Source organism: Marmota marmota, unplaced genomic scaffold (genome assembly GCF_001458135.2).
Source record: "Marmota marmota marmota unplaced genomic scaffold, marMar, whole genome shotgun sequence".
NCBI lineage: Eukaryota > Metazoa > Chordata > Mammalia > Rodentia > Sciuridae > Marmota > Marmota marmota.
This window is the reverse complement of record NW_025999880.1, coordinates 3,601,019-3,619,252: the sequence shown is the minus strand read 5'-3', so window position 1 is coordinate 3,619,252 and position 18,234 is coordinate 3,601,019. Positions and strand designations below refer to the sequence as shown.

The window sequence follows — 18,234 nt, the reverse complement described above, 5'->3', positions numbered from 1 at the left end:
TTAAAAAAAAAAAAAAAAAAAAGAGAGAGAGAGAGAGAGCAAGAGAGAGATTGAAATAAGACATAGGATATACTCTATTTCTTACTTTTGTCTAGGGCCAAATTTGGGCAGACTAATCCCTCAGGTGTGCCTGCAGCCTGCTAGGCCATCCTGTTCTCCTCCACCCCATTCCACCCCTGACCCCAAGTAACATGGAAGGGTACTGTTGATAGTTATATCTCTGGTAATTAGGTATAGATTCAAGAGCTATGTTGACAAAGGGCTTCTATTCTCAACGTGTGTATGGAGTGGCCTACCTAAATATGATACCCTAAGCATGTCTTTAGTTTATGGTATTTTTAGCATAATATATCATTCATTGTTTGACAATCCTAATATTCCAGAGTTTGAATATAGGCCTTCTCCCAATTAGAAATAATTAATAGATATATTTTTTTTGGATAGTTCTAAAAAGTAGTTGTTAGTATCTTTAGATTTAAGGGAAGGTGTCCTTATTATTTTTATATATCAAAGGATTGATCTAATTATACATGTAAATCTGAAGAATGTAATAAATCAGTTATATATTCTGAAAGAGGTTTTAGATATTAGCCTTCTGGTTTATGATATGTTTAGAAGGTAGATAGAGAAAATGCTCTATAAAATCTAATTTTTAATCTAACTTAAATCTAATTTTTAATTTTAGACTTCCTCCATTGAGAGAGACGTGCAGATAGTTCTTAAAGAATATAACCAAATCTAACTTTAAAAATTATAATTAAAATGACATGTTCCAGTTTTCTCACCAAATCCAGGATGAGAATTCCCAGAAAATAACATTAAGCATGTGACTCGCAACAAACCATATGCAGAACATTGGCTCATTGTCAGGTTGCCAGGATCTTATTGGAAGACAAAGTCCCCAGTTTTACCACACAAGAAAAGTTTCCATAACTCAATCATTGAACTGGAGGGATGGGGGATGGGGTTGGCTGGAACAGGAACTTTTACCAGATACAGAATGTTCCATGCTCTTCTTTGCTGTCTCCTATTTCTGAGTTAACTTGATGTTTGACCTCAGAGTAGTGCTTGCCCGTGGTAAGAGAGATCATTTCAACCAGTGAGTAATTAAGTGCTTGAATCTGAATGTTGTTTCATTTTCCTTACTACAATGAAGAGCAGTCAGAATGAGCTTTGTGAGCCTGGACTTTTTCTCCTACAAAAAGAAAATATATCCTTTCATTTTAAAATATAAAATGCTTCATGTACCTGATTCTCTGACATGGATCATTATGAAATAATCAGAAAAGTTATGGAAGTGTGGAACCCAAACGTTTGTATTATCTAATAAAAGGATACTAAGGGCTTTAAAATCCCAACTGCTGGGACTTAGTTATGTACTCTAATTTTAACATAACCTTCTTCTGCAGTTTAGGAAAATTTCTTGCCTTTCACATCCATAATAGTTTATGTGTCCTTCTCCTTTGATACTTTGTCCTTCTATGTTTTTGTCATAGATATTTAAAGTTAGCATAATTTGACAGTTAGATGAGAGAGAAGTAGACATTGAATTAAGAAGTTACTGTTGACCATAATTAGAGCATTTCAGAATGATCAAAACTGAAACACATTTATATTGGATTACATGAAACTGTGGAGTAAAGGAAAAGGAAGGCCAAGGTTATTCCTGTCACATTTTAATTGTTCTATAAATATTTGTTGACTAAATGCATTTATTCATTTGTTAACAGGGGAGAAACCACTGTGTGTTTTAGGCCGAGGGAAAGACTAGCAAAAAGCTAGAGATAGAAAATACAAATGGGAAAAAGAAAAAAGTAAAGAAAGAAGGCTATGGAAAGCAAATTAATGTTTAGTAAGCACCCCTGTACCGGATGCCTTATTAATTTTTTTAATTTAATATGCATAACAAAACCTGTGAGGTACTACTACTGGGTAGTAGAGGGAACCAAGGCACAGAGAAGTTAATTTTATATAAATGGTAAGAGGTGAATGAAGAGAGAGTGAAAAACTATGTGGGTTGATTATCCTCTTTAATCAGTTCATCCTTGAAAACTGAAAGTGAAAATTCTACGATGTAGAATGGAGAAGGAAGACATGGAGGCAGTGCTACAGAAGGCAGTGGGCTATCTGTCCCCGTTGGAGGTTGGAGTTTGAGCTAAAGTTCCAGTCTCAGACAGCAGCTATTTGAATTTGATAACATAAATTCTTTCCACACCCTTGTTCACGTTTATCAGCCTGGGCACTGCTGTGGCTGATCACTGCTGCTGTTACAGTTAGTGCTCTGGGTTTAAATGCATTTTCTTTCTTTCTCCTAGCACCTGCAAGATTGATGTTCCTTCAAAGCAAAGAACACAAACTTTTTCCCCCTAGTTTTCTACTTGCAGGTAGTGATTTTCTGCCTTTCCAATCTTTCCAATAATTAATCTTAGGTTGAATTCCAGACATTACTGTTACTTTTCAGGGTACACTTATCATCATCCCATTTTCAGTGATCTCAAGGCCAGTAAACACTCATTACTGTCTCATCTTAAACTTAAAATTCTGAAAACTCTGATGTTTTGGTTATTGTTATTGTTTGGATGTTTTGTTTTGTTTGAGACAGGGCTTGCTAAATTGTGTAGGCTGGCCTCAAATGTGTGATCCTCCTGTCTCAGCTTCCTTAGTTGCTGGAAGTGAAATCAGTCGACTTTGAACAGGGTTTTGTTTTTGTCAGTCCATCAGTTTTACTTGGGTCTTACAGAATGCTCCTTTAGCTCTGGCCTCATTCATTAACACCAGTGCCTGCTTGGCTCCTGCTGCACAGGTCTGCATTCTAAAACAAGGTTCTGTTTTCTGGAGCTGCTATTTAATGATAGCTTATTTCAAAGAGTAGTTGCTAATTATAAAGAGGTCTTAAATTCATTCTGATTATAGAAAACAATTTGAAATGTTCAAAAGCAAGCGATATTGCAGATACTTTTGTGATCAAAATTTGTTGTGAGGCAGTAATAATCATACACCTGATGTTTCTGGATAAAGCAGTGGTCTTCCTTCTACCTAGCCATGAGGAAACGGATGGTATCATGTTTATAATACCACTCTGCACACGATGGACTAAATTGAGTACAAAAGAGGTTTTAATCATTTAAAGGGGCACAGATGCAAATAAAATTCAAGATGTTTTAATCTCAAATCCTGAGGTTGAATCACAAAGAATTTTAGAAGGTGCCAGAGACTACCAACATATATAAGAAGCTCCTAGATTTTCCACTATAGTACATAATATAGTATATAATTTTGATCCTGAATATATTTTATGTTGGGGTGCTCTTCTAAGTTCCAAGGATATAAAGGAACTTGATTTGAATAGGCTACCAGCTTCAAAGTATCAGCTTCAAAGATTCATATTCTGTATTAAATTAAATGGTAATGACACTTTCATTTCAGTCACACAGAATTATTAGATCTTATTTTTAATAGGTTAACGTATAGGTTGATTTTCAGTTAGCACCAGTTCATGTTCTTATTCCTGGATTGATTAGGTAACAGTTGTCTTCCCCCCGTCCCCGTTAAGTTCTAAGGGAAAGATGGGTAGTCTGTAAATATTAATGAGAGTTGGTATGAGGTGACCTTTGGCTTTTTCAGAAAATTGCACCATAAACTACCCCCACCGTTCCTGAACTGTCCAATTTAGAAGGAAGACATTTTCGTGTAGAGGATAATCTATCATTGTTGAGTCAGGCCAGGAGTCTGAGGTCCATTCTGAGTCATTATGAGCAGAGCTCTAGGATTGGTTGGTCCCCAGAGAAACTGGTGGTTAAATACTGTGAGAATCTTTATCAGACAGGAAATGACAACTCATTAAAATACTAACCGTTAAGCCTGTTTAGATCACTGCCTGGAGTGTGGGGAGGAAAATTTAACTCTACAATGTTTGACTAAAATACACATTTCTAAAAAAAAAAAAAAAGAGAGAAAGAGAGAATTATATACCAGACTGTTACCAACAAACAGAATTGCTACTTCATCTTGTTGCTGAACTTTTGCCACACTGTGATCACCTCTTTTGCACAGAAGGCATATCAGCATGTGATGAGAGTAGGATGGGGAAGGGCTTTTATTTCATCCCTGAAAATACATCCCACTATAACCTAAATGTAAAATTCTCTTCAGGACAATAGTCTTTTGGTTTCAGTTAGAAGAGAAACATTTTCTGTTTAGGGTTTTATTTCTGTGTTCCTCGGCCAGATCTCAAATGACAGAATTCACTGGAGCCAGAGGATAAATTTGATTTATTGATTTACATACAGGGGCCCTCATTCAATCGAGGAAATTCTTAAAGCCCTGATATTTATTCAGAACATAATTAAAAGTTTTAGCTGTGGACACAAAATTCTAGTCTCTTGAGGTTTGACTCTCCAGACTGTAAAGGCTCATTAGAAGAATGAGAAAAAAGTAGACCATTTTTGTAGAAATAGCTTTTTCCCCTCTGTTATATTACTTAATAGTCTGCTAACTAAGCCTCAAGATGATTTTTACCTTTTGGGAACAGGGTATAATGTTTACACCTGTTGTTGTAGTTTAACTTCATGATCTAAACCAATGGTCACTACTGTCAGATGATAATAAAGTAATAGATGTTCTTTTTATTTTCATTTATGTTATTTTCTTTTTTGTATATTTTTGTAATGCATATAACTTTATTGTGGTAATAATACATTAAAACATTATATGACTATACGTACATTGAGGATGTCTTATGGGCACTCCCTCAGTCCACGTGTCGGAAGATCACATGTCATGGGGAATACAAAGATACTTCAGGGCGAGAATTCTTTCCACACTACAAAAGGGGCTTACTGTGAGTCCTTCTCTTTCTTTGTTCACTTTTAGCATATTGCAGTTTATTGTGTTTTCTGTACTCTATCAATCAGATTTATAGGTTATCATTCCTAGTTTTAACTAACCTTCACAAAACAGACATAGGCTTGAAAATGTTCATATTAAGACATAATAGAAGGGGCTGGGGATGTGGCTCAAGCGGTAGGGCGCTCGCCTGTCATGCATGTGGCCCGGGTTCGATCCTCAGCACCATATACAAACAAAGATGTTGTGTCTGCCGAAAACTAAAAAAATATATATATTGAAAAATTTTTTTAAAAAGACATGATAGAATGAAGATAATACTAATAATGCATTCACAAGAAACAGCAAAGAAGTTGAAACATTGACATTCATTCATTCCTCATATCAGCTCTTTAGTAGTCACATTCAAAAGATAAAAAAGAAAGGCCAGACACAGTGACCCCTGTAATCCCAGAGGCTTGGGAGTCTGAGGCAGGAGCATCACAAGTTCAAAGCTAGCCTCAGCAATTTATGGAAACCCTGTCTCTAATTAAGAAAAAAAAAAAAAAAGCTGGGGATTTAGCTCAGTGATTAAGCACCTGTGGGTTTAATCCTCAGTACCAAAAAAATAAAATAAAATGAAGTACATCACCTAGTTTCATGAAGATAAATTAACACAGAACACATCTGACTAGAAAAATCCAAACAGAATCATGACCAGTTTAAGGAAAATTTCAGCTATTTTCTAATAACAAAACCTAGTTTGATGACACTCTCCTGATGGAAAAGAGATTAAAAGTAAATCAAATGTTGTTTTTTTATATGTGGTGAATTAACATGTTTAAGACACAATTTGAAAGAAGTCCCTTACAAAACAGGAATAATGATGACCAATAAACTCTATGCATGCTTAGAATGAGTGTGTGTTCCATATTAACCAATAAATAAAAATTGATAGATTATGAAAAACAGTCATCCCTCCACCCAGTGTCTGTACACCCTCTGCCAATTGTGTTACTTCCTTGAGAAGATGTTTTGGCATTTGTGAGTACAGAGAATAATGCAAACTTCCCTAAGGAAGAAATTATAGATTTCTTATAATTTATATCAGTGATTTCCAGAAGCAGAGTAATGTATATATTTAAAATTGTAGAAAAATAAGAGATTTTGTTCGCAAATTATTTAGTGCTGACAGAATTTTGCCCAAATGTTATTTAGAATGGATTTTTTTTAACAATAATTAAATTTGCAAAGTAGTTTGTCTTGAGTCTATTCTAACAGACACTTAAATATGTGAGCATGGTAAACAGTTGTGCCCATTAAACTGATTTTTGAACTCTAAATGGATTTGGAATTTTGTAATTTGTCTGCCTGTTTTTCCTCCCCCACCACCACCACCTTTTTACCATTTCTAGGGTTTTTTTCTTTTTCTTTTATTATTATTATTCTTTAATCAGTAACCAAATTGCAAGAACTGTCACTAGAATAATTTGTTGGAAATTTGGTTTTTGATATTATATTTGCTTTTGGTTTCTGCCAAGAATAAAAATACCAAGATGCTACCTGCTACCCACAAAGATTTTTTTACCCACCAAGTTGGAGATCTACAAGGAAAATCAGAGATCAATTTTTTTCCTTTATAACATTCTCACCTAGAGTAAGTAGCTATTTAAGAGGCTCTTTTATGTATGTTTTAGTTCAGTTGCTGACTGCAAAATAGCTCTTTCTGTGTTTGTTCTCCAACTGCACGTTTCCTATATCACAAAGCCTCAATTCTTCGAACTTAATCAAAACCAAATGGCGATGGCAAATAGGACTTTACTCACTCACTGAGACATGAGAGTTCTTAGACAAATGCACAGAATTGCTATGAATTTAATGGCTTTTAGAGCATGACATTTAGGTTGTTTCCAAATGTAAAAAGCCAGTGAACTATGATGTAGGTGTGTTCCTTCCCCACCCTGCCCCTATATATGTACTTTTAAAGTTAATCTTCAGTGTCAGAATGGACTCTTATTTCTGGACTGCTGCTTGAAAACAACTTGAGGGACGAGGTTACAAACTGTTATTTTTCACATTATATGCATATTAAGATTGACAACTGTAATTCTAATTTTTGTCTGCTCCATTATTGAAATAGCTTTAATGATTATTAAGAAAATTTCAGTATAAAAATGTTTTGTGTAAACTGAGCCCTCAGTAACTTACACAGTTGTTTTTAGAGATGGAGAAATTAAATTAGAACTAAAGTTTTGATGAATACATAATAAAAGATTGAGAGATTGACAAATAATTGGATTTATAGCACTTAAGACCTAAATTCCAAATGTGTTAACTTTTAGATTAATTCAGATCATTTATTTGTTCATGATAGTTTTGGTTTTAATATGTTGCTACTAAAACTGTGGGGTTTTGCAGGGGTAGCACATGCCTATAATTCCTATAATCCTCTGGAGGCTGAGGCAGGAGGAGTGTGAATTCAAAACCAGCCTTAGCAATTTAGCAAAGCCCTAAGCAACTCAGCGAGACCCTGTCTCTAAATAAAATTTAAAAAGGGCTAGGGTGTGGCTCAATGCTTAAGCACTCCTGGGTTCAATACCCAGTACCACACAGAAACAGAAAAAACTGGGTTGTTTCTGTTTTTTGTTAAACCCAGAGGGAATTAACCACTGACCCCATATCCCCAGTCCTTTTCATTTTTTAATTTTGAGATGGGGCCTCACTCCTCCTGCCTTAGCTGTAATTACAGATATGCTCCACCACACCCAGCTGTTTTTTGTTTTTGAGATAGGGTCTCTCTATGTTGCCCAAGCTGGTCTCAAGCTTGTGATACTCCATCTCAGCTGGGATTACAGTTGTATGCCACCACTCTCAACTAAAACTTATTTATTTTCAGTTGTTTTCCTAGTCTCTTGTAGAAATCTGTGTATGTCCCCTACACTAACAAAACATCCCAAAGCATATAAAACATAGCATTTTGGTAAATGTATCTCAGCATTAGCCCCGGAATAATTATTTGAAACTTGCACATCATGTGATTGAACAGTGGCCTATAAAAAACAGCTCAAGTGTATCTCTTACACTTACAATGGACTTAAAATGGCAAATCATTTATCTCTTCAAATTATTTTCAAGGGAATCTGGAATGATTGTTACCAGTCCCTTCCTCACTAGGCTCAACAACAACAAATTAGAATCTTTCTAATGTTGAGATCTTAACTTTTACTTTCTCTGAATTACTTAACTGTAGCTATCCTTTTGTTTGTTTTTTGAGTATTTTTAGTTGTAGAAGGACACAATACCTTATTTTATTTATTTTATGTGGTGCTGAGGATTGAATCCAGTGCCTCACATGTGCTAGGCAAGTGCTCTGCCACTGAACTACAACCCCAGCCCTCATTGGTAGTTGAAAATGATGACATAGAGTATTAATGTTAAGATGAATGAATTGACTTGTGAAAAAAATAGTTCTTATACATCTGCTGGTTTTGAAACCAATCTTTTTATGCCTGTATTTTGCTGGAGTTTTTGTTTGTTTTTATTCATCTGGTTTCTTTTTCTTTTTTTAATTGTCCATCTTAACTACTTTTATTTACTTATTATTTTTATTGTTGTTAATGGGCCTTTATTTTTTATTTATCTGTGCTGAGAATTGAACCCAGTGCCTTACACATGCTAGGCAAGCACTCTGCCACTGAGCCAGAACCCCAGCCCCATCTGGTTCATTTCTAGTATAAATGGTTGAGCTATTTGTATCCCGGGTATATATTACATAAGGAAATGTTGAACTACTAAGGTAAATCTTTCCTGTAAAAAAGATTTATCCTATCCTTGCCTTTTGTAGTTAGAAACATTGATGATATACAACACAGCTCTTCTGGCCTACCACCTTGAGATCATAATGCCATTTAGAGGTCACTTAGAGACCAAGATGGAGATGGAGACTTGTCCATCTTTGATATTTATCATAGCTCTTCTGGCCTCTTCCTTCACCTTTACTGTAAATGTCTGTTCAGTCCTTTTCCACACCTCCTTCAGTGCTCACTTTTGGACCACTCCATCCCATACTGTTCTGTCCTTTCTCCTTCCAGTTCTTTAACATATAACTAATTTCTGTATCAGATATTTAATATTACACATCTTTTGTTTGCGGATCTGTATTTGGGGTGTGTGTGTGTGTGAGAGAGAGAGAGAGAGAGAGAGGATTTTGAATTCAAGTTTCTTGTGGGCATAGATTATTTCTTGTACTTTCTTTTTATTTTTAACATAACATGGAGTCTAAACACTCCGTTGAGTGTTTGGTGGTGGAGATAATAGGATCAAAAAAAAAAAAAATAGCCAAGAGTTAAGAATTTGTTAGCATCTGGTAAATACAATTGCTGGAGAAAAAAAGTTTTTTCTTTGATTCCTCTGCTTTTTATTTATTTATATTTTTTTTTTAAAAAAAAGACAGCAACTGTATTTTTCTAGAAAATAGATGAAGTTAATGTAATTCAGTATACTTTTAGGGAGAATATTATGCACTGTTAGAAGTATATATTAGAATACCCTTTTAATGGCCCTAGAAAAGAGATTGGGCTTATTTGCTTCTTAGCTATAGTGTGACAGATGAGAAAAATAAAGGGTACAGAAAATAATGATGTTTGATTTTCTAAGCTGCCTCAAGTTACCATTTTAAAAATGCCTGTGAGCGTGTCTAAAACAGGATCTGCAGTTGCCAAACCGGTTTAACAGCACTGCCTCCGCATATTCTGGGTGAGAGGGAGCTCGGAGTACAGAGCCTTATCAGAGATTGCTATCCCAGTCATCTCAGAACAGGTTGTTTAGTAATGTACAGGAGTTTCTGTGCAATCCGTCCACCATAAACCACGAAATGATTCAAGGTTCATAGTTCCTTCTTTGTTCCTTTGTTAATCACTGACTTCTGACTAGGGGGAGGTGCCTCCCAAATTTGCTAATGCATTCTTTTTGGATAAGGATGACGCATGCACGGATTGTCCTAATAAGGACTTAGATTGAGAAAGTACCGCCCACTCTGAGAAGATGGGACAAGTCAGAGAGAGGGCGGGCAGTTTCTTTTTTAACTGGGGATGACACAAGCGTAAGTCATTTCCTTATTAATCGGTTCAAACCAGTTCTTACAGGAACTGGTGGTGATAAATGTGGGACTTCTCAGAAGTCATTCATTTTATTCTTTGTAGCATACCAGTGTGCAATATCAGCTGAGCTGGCTTCACTGTGAGGACTAACTCTTAGTTTCTCCAAGACATGTTAAGAGATTTTTCTACCTTAAAGAGTTGTTTGAAGGAAGAATTTTTATCCACTAAAAGAGTTCACAAGATTTTGGCAACTGATTATTGTATTTTGTTCCTTTTTAATCTAATTCCTGCTTTTTGAGTCCAGGCGGTAAGTGGAATTTCTTTAACATCTCTCTTGCTTTTCTTCCCAAATGTATCTTTGCCTTGGGCTTCTGTACCCTGCTTTCAGTGCTGTCCCCGGCATAGGTCCGTCTCTGCAGAAGCCATTCCAGGAATACCTGGAAGCTCAGCGGCAGAAGCTTCACCACAAAAGTGAAATGGGCACGCCACAGGTGAGAATTTATTCAGGGTTCTTCTCCCTCGTGCAGTTTCAGGCTGAAATTAGATTCACAGTTCTCACATTTTTCGACAGAGTGAGGTTTTCTTGCCAGTTTCCTTTACAGAAGTTGAATTACCATGTACTTTCTCCTGGGAAATAGTCTTTGTTTTAAATCAGACAAAAAAAGTATAACTACTTCTTGGGCATCTTCCAAAAACAAGCGTAGGGCTAATAGAAAATAATGGTTCAGTTATGTAGAATCAGTTGTTGCCTTGATCTTAAATGACTTATTAGGTATATACCTCTCTACTGGATTAAAAAGTTAAAATTTAAAGCATAACAAAGTATTAGACTTAAGTGAGGTAACTTAAATGTCTACCTGCTGTTTTTCATTTCAGTCGTGAGAAAATGATTTTTTTTAAATAAACCAAGTTTTTTAACATAGATGAACTTGAAGACATTAACTTAAACTAAGCCTGCCTTTTCTGTAAATAGTTCTGAAGCAAGGGGAAATGACTAGAAGAGGATGAGTAAGCAATAACCTGAAATGGGAAATTGCAAGGAAGAGCGCTTGTTTTTTCATGTGGCCCTTTGCTGCCCTCAATTGTCCAAGCATGACTTAAATTTATATCTTAAAAACAGCACCCATTCCCAGAACAAAACTCTTTTTAACCATCTTGACAGTACTCAGCAAGTGTCTCCATGGCAGCTTTAGGGAACAGAAGGCAATTATTCAAGATCATTCTAAACTGTATAAATCAACATTGACTTCGTCCAACAAAGCAAAATCTCTGTGGCCAAGTGTAAAAAGCCCTGATTGGAGTGTAGAGTTCAGGGTAGCTGTTTAGGCTTTATAAGTTATAAGCTTCAAATTCTCATCATTTTGCTTAAAATATGGTAGATGATCCCCTTTTTACTGTTAAACAAACGAAGCCTTTGTCACGTGAATCGTTCTGCATTTCTTCCTGCAGGGAGAAAACTGGTTGTCCTGGATGTTCGAGAAGTTGGTCGTGGTGATGGTGTGTTACTTTATCCTGTCTATCATTAACTCCATGGCACAAAGTTATGCCAAACGAATCCAGCAGCGGTTGAACTCAGAGGAGAAAACTAAATAAGCAGAGAAAGTTTTTAACTGCACAAATTAGAATGGATGGGTTCTGCTTTAAATTGGGAGGACTCCAAACCAGGAAGGGAAATTCCCTTTTCCAACCTGTATCAATTTTAAAAACTTTTTTCCTGAAAGCAGTTTAGTCCATATTTTGCACTGACATACTTTTCCTTTATGTGTTAAGGTATCCACCCTCAATCCAGTTCACATTATTCTTTTATTAGGGTGGAAAGTGATGTTCAGCTGCAAACCTAACAGAAACTGGCCTTCTGTTTGTTACTTTCTAAAGGCCCACATGGTACGATTAGAGAATTCCCTCCACACAGACAGTTCCTAAGTATGTTAAATATGTCAAGCTTTTTAGGCTTGTCAGAAACGATTGCTTTGTTTTTCTAAGTCATCAACATGTATATAAATTATATAGATTGGATAACAGTCTTGCATGTCTGTCATGGTACAATTTAATATGCCATCCTGCCCAAACTTCCTCTCCCACCCTCAAAAAGGCCATTTTATGATGCATTGCACACCCCCTGGGGATATTGATCTTTAAATTTTGAGACAGTATAAAAGAAAATCTGGTTGGTGTCTCATGAATGGGCTGACACCATTTTTTATCCTGTATATTTAGAATGAAGTCATGGAAAAACTTTATAAAGACATCTTTGATCATTCCAAAATTGTGTCCATTTTTTGAGCGTTTTGATTTTTTACTTCCTTTTAGCTTCTTCCAACTGACAGCCTTGCCAAATCCACCACAACCAGAATTTCAGAGTCTTCATTTATTTACATGAAAGAGCCACCACCATGGTATCTTTTGTTATGCTGGAATCAGCAGCTACACTCTGCTAAATGGCACCTATGGGATTGCCCTAGTCTGGGGATTTCATGCTTTGAAAATAGGACAGGAGAGGTGATTATGTATTAAGTCAAAGAAAGGATCCTGGAGAGGGCTGGGGTACAGGCCTGCCTTGTGCAAGGCATTGGGTTCCATCTTCAGCAGCACCAAAAAAAAAAAAAAAAAAAGGGTACCAGAAAGAGAAATTACTCTTTTGTTTCTCATTATCTGTTCATTTTAGCTGCCATGTACTCTGGTTTTAACAGACAGAAATTTACTTTTACATGTAACCCAGTTTCCTTTCTGTATTTTATTCTTAATGTAATTTTCTTTGGGGATGTTTCTGATTGAACCTGTTTATTTGTTTTACTTAGGAAGAAAATAAACATTATTTTTTTCCTTTAGGAAAAATGATACTAATATTGTGTCAAAATAGAATAGAATTGGGGTTAAATCCCAACAAGCCAGGAATGCTTGATTTGCTTTATCAAATCCCACCTGAATGTCTGCTTGTTTTGCCTACCGTCGTGACATCTCCATGGCTGTACCACCTTGTCGGGTAGCTTATCAGACTGATGTTGACTGTTGAATCTTATGGCAACACCAGTCGATGGGCTGTCTGACATTTTGGTATCTTTCATCTGACCATCCATATCACATGTTCTCATTCAAACATTACCCAGCATCATGGTTTTCAAAAACTGGTCCTTTTGTCTAATGGCACTTTTGAGTTCCTTTATACCATGATATTGCAGTAGTATTGAGAGGAGATCTGTGGGAAATTGGGATAGTCTTCAGGACCACACCTAAATAAATAAAGGATGAAGTAACCTGCCTGTGGGTTTTGAAAAGGTTATTATTAACAACCTTTTTATTGTTTTATTTTTCAGCGACGTTCTAGCAGTTTGACTCTTACTTGACCTTGCTTGAATAGCAATGTCCATACACTTCTAAATAGATTCGGGTTAGCTAACGTCAGGGTTCCTAAGTCAGCTTCCTGTGTGTTTCATACCGTCCACCTTCATCTTATTTGGTGTTTGTCTAAAGAAAGGAAAGAGGAAAACAAATAGGAATTGTAATGTCTGTACTAAATCTTTAGGGCTTATTGATAAGTTTGTTTTAGGATAGTGTACTAAAAAAAGAAACACTTTGTTTCTTAGGTGAAACATCTAAAAAACGAATACATTCAGTTTATGATGATCACTTATTCCCTGTTTCAAATTAATTTGCTTTGAAAACAAATGAAGAGGGGCCAGGGTTGTGGCTCAGTCATAGAGCACTTGCCTAGCATGCATGAGGCACTGGGTTCAATCCCTGGCACCACATAAAAATAAACAAATAAAAGTATTGTATCCATCTACAACTGAAAAAATATTTTTAAAAAATTAAAAATGAAGAGTACCTTTCCTTCTTTCCTCTAAGTGTTCAGGTGTGATATGCCCAGATGTTCCTGTTGCATTCGAGTTGAGTTGGAGCAGTATGATACCCTTCTGCTCCAGGATTGATTTGCTCCTTTTCTTCTATCCACTGACATGGATACAACTGCATGATCCCAAAGATAAGCCTACCTAATTTCAGTTGGTGGGAAACCAGAAAGCATGCCAAGTGGATGGTTTGATATTACTGTAAATAAAAGAGGACTGGGGAATTCCAATTCCTTCTTTCCTTTATGTCTCATTTCATGCCTTATACATCTACAATGTTTTACCATGTCTCAGCTCAGTGACTGTCTAGCAGTTCAGTACATTAGCAGTTTATGCATGTAATCACTAATGTGGACATGAGCACAATATCCAGTTTTCCATAACTTTCTGTAGTCTCTGCATGTATGTGCATAATCTGGATTGTGGAGTTTGGAAGAAAAGAATATTTTTACTTTTGCTTGGAATGTTGGTGCATTCCTGTAATCCCAGGTACTCAGGAGGCTGAGGTGTCCATCTACAGCTAAAAAAAATTAAAAAAAATAATTTGAAAAGGGGCTGTGAATGTAGTTAAGTGGTATAGCACTTGACTAACATACTAAAAAACTATACATTCCATCCCCAGTACCAAAAAAAAAGAAAGACCCCAGATATTCTGCTTAAGAATTGACAAAGCACAGATACACAAAATTTTCTATGACATAATTAAAAATGTTTAAGCTTTCCCATCTTCAGTTGTTGATGTTTTCTAATTTTCATTATGAAAATGTTAGAGCTGGGGCTGGGGTTGTGGCTCAGCAGTAGAGTTCTTGCCTAGCCTGTGCGAGACCCTGGGTTTGATCCTCAGTACCACATAAAAATAAGTAAATAAAATAAAGGTATTGTGTCCAACTATAACTAAAAAATAATTGTTTTTTTAGAAAAAGAAAATGTTAGCGCTGGCTCAGTAGTAGAGTGTTTGCATAGCATACATTGGACCTGAACCCTGGGTTCAATCACCAGCACCACCAAAAAAAAAAAAAGTGTTACTACTTGGAAATATCAAACTGTACCCCATAAATATGTACAATTATTTCTCAATTAAAATTTTTTTAAATAAGGTGAATGTGGTGCACTCCCGTAATCCCAACATCAGCGTCTCAACTCCAGAGGCTTAGGCAGGAAGATCACCAGTTCAAAGCCAGCCGCCAGTCTCCAGCAACTTAGTGAGGCCCTGTCCAAAGGGCTAGGGATGTAGCTCAATGGTAAAGTACCCTGAATTCAATTCCTAGTACAAAAAAAAAAAAAGTGTAAGTATTGTGGCATATCTATTATCCCAGTACTGAAGAGGCAGAGGTGGGAAAATAGCTTGAGCCAGGAGTTAAAGATTTAAGTCTAGACAATATATTAAACCCCATCTCCAAGAGAAAGAAATCTTTTTTCTTGTTTAAAGAAGAAATGATANACCGCTTGAGCCACATCCCCAGCCCGATTTTTAATCCTTTTTAGGAAAAGCTCAGAATGTTAGAGCTGGGGTTGGGGTTGTGGCTCAGCAGTAGAGTACTCGCTGGGTAAATAGGGTGGGTTTTTGTTCTGTTTGTGATGCAGGGGATTAAACTCAAGGGAGCTCTACCTAAGCTACATCCCAGTCCATTTTATTCTGAGATAGTCTCCCTAGGTTACCCATGCCAGCTTCAAACCTGTGATCCTCCTGCCTCAGCCTTCTGAGTTACTGAGATTACAGGTATGGGCCACCAAGCCCAGCATAATAGCAATTTTAAAAAGCTAAGTAATGTTCCATCTCTAATGTAGATCAGAGCTTCTCTGTTCACCAAATATATTGTTCACCAAAATATAAATGATATAATACACAAAACCATTGCATATGAAGAGTTCTTCTCCTTTATTCTCAGACAAGAAAGCACATATGTACTTAAACTACAAGCAATTGAAGAGTCATTTATGGCTAGTTGGGCCTTCCTCAACAAGGCTTGAGTTCACCTGAGGTAATGTGCTTGCCTTGGAGGTGAGGCCTTGAATTGCAGCAAATAACCTACATGTATTTGCATATTAACCAGTACTCTAGGGACTTTGCAAAAACCTGCCCTAGGCAGCTGCTTGCTCATTGCCTTTGGAATTGCAGGGTGCTGGGATAGGCAGATGCCAACTGTTCCTTCATATTCTGACCCACTAGCCTTGCACAGTTTGCTGTGTGGGTGTTGATACTAAGAAATTAAAAGGGGGGGAATTGTTTTAGATGGCCCCTGCTTTCCACCAAAACATCCTGGATTCATTTGAGATCTGGAATTCTAATTCTGTAGTCAGGAGACTGGCCCAAACTGTGGCCCAGAGAAAATGAGTCAGTTGCAAGTGGCTGGCTGACTCTATGGGAACAGAAATGAAATGCAGCTTTGAGGATTTGTTAGCCAAATCCACAAATGTGTGGCTTTTTGAAACGTTGGACATCTGTTCCTCCTAATTTGAAATAAACTCTTAAAAACACAAAGTTGCTTGGCTCCTTGTTTCTTTGTGTCAGCACCAGTTGCTGCTCTTAGAAAGACTGGAGTCAGATTGAGAAAATTTGGAGTATTCAGGGCACTCTTCAGTCTAGAGGGTGGAACTGAATTGCTCAGGGAAGGGAAGAAGATTTTACACTACAGGGTTTATGTGGAAATCCCCTTCCTGGTAGTCAGCCCAGGTGTCCAACCTGTTTGTTAACCATTTCCAAATGACTCAAAGGACATAGAGGAAGTGCTTGAACACATTCCAGCACTATTTCTATAGTTTAGTCTATTTACATTGGAAACTATGTTCCAGAATTCTTAAGGGGAATGCTCTGGCCTACTCTGGGCATCTTAGGATCCTGGAGCTACCTATCTAAGCTAACCTTCACAGTCCACTCACTGCTTTTGAATGTTCCCAACTTCCTTTGATGGTCTCCCCTCCAAAGCACTCTGAAGAACATGCAATGAGGCCTTTGAGGACACTTTTCCCTCCCCCCACCTAATCCCAAACGTGGCATTTCCTTTTGTTGCCTTTTGGGGACAGAACTAGCAGCTTCTTTCTTCTGGCCTCTTAACTGACCCATCCGGGCAGCATTACTTAATTCTGTTCTAGTCTGTTTTCAGTGAGGTGGGGGAGGGGAAGAATTCTTTGCAGGGAGTGAAGCAGTTAAGGGATTTCAGAAAAGGGATGGTCTGCCTTTTCCTGAAGGTGGGGAACGGCTGTTAGATCACTGTTGCCTGCCTTTGACTCCTCACTATGTGGTATTGGACACACAGAGCAGCTCAGGTTCACTCCTCTTGGCAGCAGCATGAAGCCTGGCTCACCATGTCCCCTGAGAATCATGTTTTTCTCAACTTCTTTTCATTAGTTAAAAAGATTAAGTCTAAGAATAAAGAGCAGAGATCTTCTGCCTGGCTTTTTCTGGGGAGGTGGGTTGGCTGGGATTGGGGCTCAAATCCAGGGTCTGGGGCAGCCTAGACAGGAGCTCTAACCACTTGGCTGCACTCCCGACCCTACCTTTCACTCTTTAGTGCTCCTCATAGTCACTTGTGGGTAAAGACTGCTAAACCTCACAGCAGCCACTTTCCTAACCTCACATTGTTTCTTCACCCTCTTGAAGCCTCTTTAGACACCTCTGCTCCACTCCAACCATTGCACCAGCCTCATCCTGCTCCTATGTCCCCTCCCTGGCTTTTTTTTTTTTTTTTTTTGTATACAACCACACTGCACAGTAGCAAAGATTAGCTCTCAGGAAACTCTGACGTGCCCTGTACAAGGAAGCTGTGGATTACTGGAACTTTGATACTGATGGCTTGCTTCCTACCAGGCACTGTTTTCACTGCTGTTTCCTATGTATTGTGCTTAGCCATTTAATCCTTGCAGGAACCCCATAAGGACTTGAAGGCAGGGAGCTTCAGTAATTTGTCTGAGGGTGGGAGGGTGGGGACAAGGAAGTAGACTAGCCTAGACCTTGGCATTGTGGCTCTTAACCACTGTGTCTGTAGAAATCAGTGTAGAAGTCCAAGCTTCAGCATATTGGTTTCATCTTGTGATCATGAAGTGGCTGATGGAGAAAGGAAGACAACAAAATCAAGGGCACAACCTGCAAAGTTGTGTAGCCTTTGCACTTCCCTGTATCACGGAGTTAGAAAAGCCGCTCCTCGCCTTCCTATGTGGGAAGGTTCCCAGAGTGCTGCTGTTTGTTGTAATTATGATTACAGAGCAATTTCTATTTATACAGGCCTCCTCCACACACTGGGGACTAAACCTGTCTTTTGTTTGTTTATATTCGTAACAGTCCTTTGAAATCATTAAGTCCCCACTAGTGGTGTTAACTACATTTTTTTTTATAAAGTTATAGATGGACACAATACCTTTTATTTTTTATTTGTTTATTTTTATGTGGTGCTGAGGATCGAACCCAGTGCCTCACACATAGTAGGCAAGTAAGTGCTCTATCACTGAGCTACAGCCCCAGCCCC

General features: G+C 37.5%; 1 protein-coding gene across 3 annotated transcripts in view; it reads left to right on the top strand.

Moving 5' to 3' along the window:
• Nucleotides 1-13,183, top strand: part of Vmp1 (vacuole membrane protein 1) — a 115,343-nt gene extending 102,160 nt beyond the window's left edge. For all 3 annotated transcript variants that reach the window (XM_048792206.1, XM_015495385.2, XM_048792211.1), the window contains 2 exons: nucleotides 10,312-10,414; nucleotides 11,373-13,183. In XM_048792206.1, the coding sequence (XP_048648163.1) occupies nucleotides 10,312-10,414; nucleotides 11,373-11,516 (247 nt within the window). In that variant the 3' untranslated portion in view covers nucleotides 11,517-13,183. The remainder of the gene's footprint in view (nucleotides 1-10,311; nucleotides 10,415-11,372) is intronic.
• Nucleotides 13,184-18,234: the final 5,051 nt, after the last annotated feature.